Source organism: Coturnix japonica, chromosome 1, assembly GCF_001577835.2.
Source record: "Coturnix japonica isolate 7356 chromosome 1, Coturnix japonica 2.1, whole genome shotgun sequence".
NCBI classification, from domain to species: Eukaryota; Metazoa; Chordata; class Aves; order Galliformes; family Phasianidae; genus Coturnix; species Coturnix japonica.
The window spans coordinates 148,553,847-148,561,611 of NC_029516.1; the positions used below are offsets into that span (position 1 = coordinate 148,553,847).

The following is a 7,765-nucleotide window of genomic DNA, read 5'->3' on the forward strand; positions in this document are numbered from 1 at the left end:
CACTTTCCTAGTGAAGAACTTCCCCCTAACATCCAACCTAAATTTTCCTTCTTTTAGCTTAAAACCATTTCCCCGTGTCCTGCTATTGTCAGCCCTTTCGAAGAGTTTACTCCCCTCCTGGGTGTAGGTTCCCTTCAGGTATTGAAAGGCTGCAATGAGGTCACCCCGAAACCTTCTCTTCTGTCCAGGTCCCTGTTCCTTCCCAGTCAGCTCTTCCACCGTCTAGCTGCAGAACCCACTCATACTGCGGTTGAATACAACTGAAAACAGAAGCCGACTCTCGGCCTCGCATCACACCTGCACCGCCCGCCTCCCCCCATGGCGGCGGGCAGCACCGCCTCCCGCTCCCTCCCCTCAGCCCCCGGCCCGGGCGGGCTATAAGAGGCGGCGGCTGCGGGGCCGGGCCGGCAGCGGCTGTGGAGCCGCCATGAAGCCGCTGCAAGCACAACGTCCGACGGGACAAGGTAGGGCTGAGGAGTCGAGGTGGGACCCCGGGGAGGACTCGGGTCTCCACACGCAGCGGTTCGCTCAGCCACCGCTTTCTTTTCCCCCTCAGGCGGCGGCCGGCGCCCCGCGGTGTTGCCGGAGGAGGCGGGCGGGTTGGCGGAGGCGCTGGGAGAGTTCGAGGCGGTGCTGGAGGATTTCGCCTGCCCCGCCGGCCGGAGCCGCTTCCATTACGGGGAGCACCTGGAACGCATGAAGCGGAGGAGCAGCGCCAGTGTCAGCGACGGCAGCGGCCTCAGCGACTCCGAGAGTGAGTGTGGACCGGTCTATCTATCTATCTGTGATAGCTTCACGAGGCTTTATCTAGGGAGATACTCTACTATTGGGATACTAAGAGACCTATTAGGATCCAGCTGCCTCAACCATGTGAGGGTATGTTTAAAGGAAAAGAACATCAGCCTGCTTTCCTTCTCTCTCAGAAGAGTCCCAGTGAAACACTTGCTAAAGGCTTCATTCAGGGCAGGCAGTTTCTTTTGAAGCAGGACTGTGAATTTATGAAGAGCTCCTTGTACAGAACAGGCTCCGGTGTCTGATGTAATCCAGCGATGCTCCCTGTGGCTGTTTCAAGAATAGGTGTAGGGCTTTTTCCATTCAGGCTCTTTCTATTCAGACTGAAGTTTTTTTCCCCCTAGGGCTGCCTTTCATTTGGTCTCTGTCCTGTAGCGCAAGTGCAGTGTTGAATTCATGACCTCGTTATTCCTTTGGTAATATGTGGGTTAAACATCACTTCAGGATCAAGAAGAAGCTGGGCTGATAGAGCAAGTAATTGCAGTGCATCTGTAACAAGGCAAAAGGAATGCCAACAAGGTTATCTGTGTATAGTTTGGGTTATGGTCTTGCTCATGAAGACTTTGCCTCTGCAAAATCTTATCTGGTGCTGCAGACTATTCCGAGAACAACTTGTCACATATTTACAGAGTAGTTCTGACTGTGAGGTTTCAGTCTCCCAACAAGGTTTAATACTGACCTCAGCTCTACTGATGTGGTGACTGAAGGTTAGGCTTTACGTCTTCCTGCTGCTCCCATGGTGATGACTTTGAGTGGAGGATGATTTTGGGGAAGGGGGGCATTTTAAGTTGTAACTCAATTTCAAGGCACTCGGCTTGTTGTTTGATTAGATGATCTTTGGACGAGGTCTGTCTTGGCTGTGGTTAAGCATTACAAATATGTAACACACCAGACTCTAGATCTCATGGTAATGAAAGTACTAGTGTGTGCAGATGTTCACAGTGATGTTAGTGCTTGGCACACGAGAGTTACATTAACCACAACAGCTGATTGAGTCACTGCTGGAAACCATGATGCAACTGGGGGTTCAGTCCAGCAGACATTCTTGGGTGAATACCAATTCTGTTTCGACTTTGATGAATTCAGCTGAAACAATAGCAGCTTCGTGATCCAGGTTATTGATGATGCAGAAGCCTCCGAGCTGAGGGATATCTTTGTTTTATACTGTGTTCATTGTGATAAAATAGGAGTTGGATTAGAGAGTGCGTTAATTCAAAGTCAAACAGGTGTAAGTTTCAGGGGCTGAATGACTTTGGTTAATGTGCAGTGCCTGGCTTGGTGCAGGTAGTCACAGTTACATACATGGAAGTCTTTAGGGTTGGGCTGATGCCTCCCTCTAGTGCTGAAGCTTCAACAGTTTGTTTATGTGCTCTATTGCAGTATATACAAAAGTTGCAGAGAGATGGCAGAAATTAGTGAAGAAATGAAATAGTTTCCAAATGACTGATTAGACTGAGCTGCCAGCCTAAAGATGAGATAGTTTGGGTGGGGACAAGCTGTCTTCCAGAACATCCCAAATGACATCAGGAGAGTTACTGCGACCTCACCCAGTGTAAGAAAATAAAACTAAATTAGCAAGACTCAATCATAGAGTGGCTTGGGTTGGAAAAGGGACCTCCAGGACCATCAAGCTCCAACCCCCCTGCCACAGGCAGGGCCACCAACCTCTATATTTAATACTAGACCAAGCTGCCTAGGGCCCCATCCAACCTGGCCTTGAACACCTCCAGGGATGGGCATCCACAGCCTCTCTGGGCAAAAATTATCTGAATAATGTTTTAAGTAAGGAAACCTTAGGGATAACTGGAGCTGGCACTGCTGCCTCACCAGTAGTAAGCATGATGAAGGAACAAGATGGTAAGCTTTGAAAAAAACAAGAAGTTGAGCTTACACGTCTGAATTTCAGGCTTCCAAGATCATTTCCTTATGACTGTTAGCTCTGTGATCTCGGATCTCTTACACTGTTCAGCCTATTTGTGTTGATGATGAGAGGTGTGAGATTCCAGTGGCTGTGCTGTAACAGATTGTTGATGGCTGGGCAGAAGGCAGCAAAACGATGCTATGAAATATGTATGTTTAGCCATATGTGAAGCCAGCTCTGTGTGGTGGTGGATATTTCTCATGGTATTGCAGTGTTGCTCTTTTTGTGTCTTATTTATATACCGGAACACCAAAGGTCAATGCTAACTACAGATTACATTGCCAAGGTAAAAATACATCCATATCTGTTGCAACCCCCTAATTTTGCCTCTGTTGGCTTAGTTTAGGTCACGTAAATCAACTCAGTTGCTTAACTATCAGATTTTTAAGGTCTTTTTTTCTTTTAAGAAGACAATTCGAAGAGATGTAGTTTGTACGTGGACACAGGCAGTAGAATCCAACTACAAAGCCAAAACTGTTAAGGAATTGAATGCAAGATGAACTTGCATCAGAGAGGGAGGGAAGGGGTTGGATGCAGCAGCAGTGAGATCCTTGACATCAGCCTCCAGCTATTAAGTTGCAGGGGATGTTGTATTTGCATGGCAGTGGAAGTCTTCCAGGGCCCCTTATTGAAGGCAAGTGAGTGAGCCTGGGCTGTAACAGGACTGGACTGTCCTATTTCCCACAGCTGCCTGCCCAGCTTATGCCACTTACAAGGCTGGTGGTTTTGCACTGTGAGTACCACAGGAATTTAACAGTGCTTTGTTTTCAGTTTTTTATTTATCCAGTTGATATTCCCAGCACTAAAATCACTGCTACTTGGTGATAAGCAAAAGGCACTACCTAAAATATCATTCTGCTTTTTGAGAGAGATAAATAGCCATATTTACTTGAAATGGTTTGATTTTACAGCCCATCAGAGGGTAAACGCTGTTCTGTGAAAGCTTTTCACCTTTTCCTGGTTTTAATCCATTGTGAGGTCAGTGGTCAGTACTTTCAAGTGCTTATAGAAGGGCTACAGAGAAAAATACAAGAGGAATCAGGATGACGAAGAACTCAGGTGTGTGTGTGGATGTAAATCAACATGTATGAATAGCTTGAGGTCAGTTTAAATGGTACACTAGTCTTCTAAAATCCAAGCTGCCTTCATAGGAGTTCTCAAAAAGAAGCCTTTATTTCAGCCATAGGTAAAAGCAACTGGAGCTTTGGGTTTAATGCATGAGAAGCACTGGTTTGTAATAGCTTCCCAGCATCACTACATCTGGATACTAGTGGCTTTGCGGTAAAAGCATACTCGGCTTCATAGCTTTTGTTCTCGTGATCATTCCTTATTAATTCACCAAACGTTTAAAATAACTTTCAGTTCTACAGACTTCAAAACCCATGTGAGAAACTTTCTGTTTTTCTTCATGTAATCCTACTGCAGAATCTGAGGTGGTGCTATTTTTAACTTGAAATGACATTTCTTCTTTTGTTTTTTTCTTTTAACAGGCGCAGATTCACTCTACAGGAATAGTTTCAGCCTCAGTGATGAAAAACTTAACTCTCCAACTGCATCTACTCCAAGCTTGCCATCTCCGCCAGTAACTCCTTGTAAAGGTAGACTTAAATCCTCAATGTTTCTTCTGAGTTCTCAGTTATATAGGCTTCTTCCTTTGGTCAAAGATATATATATGTTCATGCATTGACTCGTAGTTTTGCTTTCATTCAAAAGCAAGGATTACTGATAAGCACGCTATAAGTGCGAGTATTATTGCTGCTTATGATCAGTGCATTGTCATAAGTCATCCGTGCTTCTTTGCAGGTTGTTCAGTAGCTTTTGGGTTTGAACTGACCAGCTACAGATAGTTCTTTGTTTGTTCAGATCTGTGGTACAGCTTACAGAACACTCGCTTTAGAATTAACAAGTCTAACTTAAATAAGTAACCTAAGCATCCCGTCTATGTACAGAAATGCTTAGCTAAGATGTGGGGCTGCGCTGGTTGCAAGTAACAAATAAAATGTTTCTACTAATTACCATGATATGATGGAGAAATGTGTCATAGTTAATAAGTAGGGAGTTAAGTGTTTCAGTTAAACTGGTACCACTCAGTTAATACTTGGCCAGGAGTTGCACATGAGGTCAAGACCTTCTTCCTGTTGAGAAAGCAGAAATAGTTGGGACCACTGTGGAATAGACCACGGAAGTGAGATGAGGATGCCACTTGGAATGAAACTAGAGTGAATGGAACCTGTGATGTTGTCAGCAGTGGAAATTTGAGTAAATACTTGCGTTTAAACTGAATGTGTGTGGCTCTTGATCAGAGGATCTAACATCTAGCAAACCACAGATGCTGACATAAGGTTAGGATTTGGGCAGGAGCTAATTGAGTAGGGTAAGGCCATGGATGCAGTATCTGAATACAGTAATAAGAATTCCACAGTAGAAAGGTTGACCTTGCTATTCCAAGCAGAGTTGAAGAGTTGATCTACAGCTTTTTCCCCACTTCTTCAGCGCCTTCTTTTAAAGGAAGCTAAACAGGCTTGACCTGGTCTTGTCAAAAAGACTGAAAACTTCAGTTTTATACAGTTATATTCAGTTATATGAAGTTATATACACTGCAGCAGCTGTTGACTCCTCCAAAAGCAATCCAGAGCAGATTTGATACCACTAAAAATGATTTGGGGGATTGTGTAGTTCCAGTGGTTTCTTTTGTCACACCTAAATACTGACTATCCCTTCTTAATTTGCAGCAAAACTTGGAGACACAAAAGAACTGGAAGAATTCATAGCTGATCTGGACAGAACACTAGCAAGTAAGTAGTTTTTTTAGGAGTCTGCTTATTGCTTTGTCACTGATCACAGTCACAAGGTGACAAAAGCCAGTGTGTTGGTGGAAGCTGTATATTCCAGTTGTTCTACTGGGTTCTTCATTTTGATTTGAGAGGTGTGTGGGTGAACAAGACAAAGAAGCCAACCCAGTACCTTGTTCCCTACCATATATTCTGCCTATTCTTTTTTTTCCTATGCTGTTTGAGGTATGATACTGGGTGTTTGCTTTTTTTCCCCTCATGGACCCAAAACAACACTAAACCCACAGAGCTATGTGTTCAAAAGCTGTGAACTGGGTTTCTTGTATTCATGGAGGTATTTTCTCTTCCCCATAATTCAAGGCCATCTGTCTTGGTTTTAACTCGAGAGCTGTCCTTACAAGCTTCCCACTTCCCTATCCCAGAAGTGAAACCAGGATTAAGATATTTCTAGCTTCCTGGTTATTTATCATACACTGAAATTCTAGAAAAGTCCAATTTCTACCTGATACTTCACTTTCTTTTTTTCTTCTGAGGAGCTGCTATTTACATGCTTTGAAGTTACGCATATTTCTGTAGCTTCTTGTTGAATTGTAATACAACTATTATATTAATAACGGACTTGGATTCTTATGTCAACCTTTTGGCTTTCGTATTACTTCATAAAAAACCTTAAAGAATAGTTGTGCCTGTCAGGCAGCTAGCAGTCTCATTAAATACAGACTTCATAGTTGTTCTTGTTTTGTATTTTTCAGGTATGTGAAATGAATCTTTGGCACTGTTTGCCTCTGGGTGTCATCTGAGGGGATAAGTGACATCAGTCATGGAGATCTGCTGCCTTTGTCTGATAACTTTGTTACCCAAGATATTCACCTTCTGAACACAACCTTTGCAAACTCGTACAAGTATTTAACTGGCAAACATCAGTGTTGTTATTTTGCAGCAGCTGGAATCGGATAACATAAATTTTCCAGCTATATTTTACTTTAAAATATAGCTTGAATTTTAATTTAAAGTTGCTTTTATGAAAAATATATTTGTAATTTTATATAGTTGAGAACTTTTAATGCTTTTTCCATTATAATATATTTTTATACAAATAAACCCTGAACTGGAATCCAGATCTCTGAAACTTTCATATGAAGACATGAACTGTGAAGGCAAAATGTATTACACTGTCTTTGTACAGAACTTCATATTGTTCCTATCAAATTGCTTCAGCAAGTGTTTTTTACCATGTAAAAACTAACGCAGTCAGGAAATTAAAGTTAGTTAAGTTTCTATTTATATTAAAGGTAATCTGAAATAACATTGACTTAGTACAGATATGAACAATAGCGCCTATTTCGAACCCTGTCTAAAAGCTGTATTTAAAGTTACATGTCATTCTCTATTAAGTACTAATTAGGAGGTTAGGCGTTTAGGCCTAGGAGTTTAAAGAGATAACTGCAGCATTGAGGAAATGCTCAAATGTCCAGTGTCAGCAAAACCTTGCGTCCAAAATAGTCTCCATCTCTTCAAAAGGACTGCCTGACCATTGCTGTTTTGCTGCAAGAGTGGAAGGTGAAGCTGTATTGTTTTGTTTTGTATAAGGAACCTGATTCTTTCCATATGCATTAAGCACTGAAGATAATGTGCGAGCTCTCCTTCAGCTGCTGCAGGCATTACACTCAGCTCTGCTGTCCAAGCTGCTCATGTGATTGCCCCCTAATCCATTCAGGCAAAGTGAACTAGACTTGTTTAAGCTGCAGGTCTTATTTTGATTGTAGCAGGCTAGTGAACAGTCACAGAAGTGGTTCAAGTATTGTGCCCCTTGGAGCTGTTATCTTTAAAAATGTGGCCATGACTGGAAAAGGATGCATCTGCACCAATGGCACAGTGACCAGCCTGTTTCTCAGGGGCTTAGCAAGTGGATTTGAGCCTGTCTTCTGCAACCTGGGGAAAGGGTAATCCGTGTTATCTGATAACAGAAGCTCTGTGGTCAAATCTATCCCTCTGCTTTGGATTTTCAAACAAATGAGCAAGAACTTGGATTGTGTAAAGTGTAATGTGATTGGATTTCTGGTTTTCTTCACGCGTAAGAAAGTGGAAGTGGGAATAGTATCCGTGCCACTCCCAAGTGGGAATAGTATCCAGCAGTAAGTCTGAAACACACCTAATGTGGTTGCTTGAGCTGTTCCTTCCTTGAACCAGGAGGATTATATGAGATGGTGGAGTATTTTCCTAAACAAGAAAAAATTCCTTTGTTTCCTATGGCAGATTC

At 42.8% G+C, this 7,765-nt stretch overlaps 1 protein-coding gene across 1 annotated transcript; it reads left to right on the forward strand.

Moving 5' to 3' along the window:
• Positions 1-340: 340 nt before the first annotated feature.
• On the forward strand, positions 341-7,533 carry RGCC (regulator of cell cycle). Its single transcript, XM_015851726.2, has 5 exons — positions 341-464; positions 557-754; positions 4,204-4,311; positions 5,446-5,508; positions 6,258-7,533. Exons 1-5 carry the CDS (start codon positions 428-430, stop codon positions 6,263-6,265), a joined length of 414 nt encoding a protein of 137 aa, XP_015707212.1. The 5' UTR covers positions 341-427; the 3' UTR covers positions 6,266-7,533.
• The last annotated feature ends 232 nt before the right edge of the window (positions 7,534-7,765 follow it).

What these genes read in the sequence shown, in the direction of transcription:
- RGCC (XM_015851726.2), top strand. Translation starts at nt 428, where the DNA reads ATGAAGCCGCTGCAAGCACAACGTCCGACGGGACAAG. An exon ending in ACAACGTCCGACGGGACAAG is followed by an intron (nt 465 to 556) that starts GTAGGGCTGAGG and finishes TTTCCCCCTCAG; the next exon opens with GCGGCGGCCGGCGCCCCGCG. An exon ending in GCCAGTAACTCCTTGTAAAG is followed by an intron (nt 4,312 to 5,445) that starts GTAGACTTAAAT and finishes CTTAATTTGCAG; the next exon opens with CAAAACTTGGAGACACAAAA.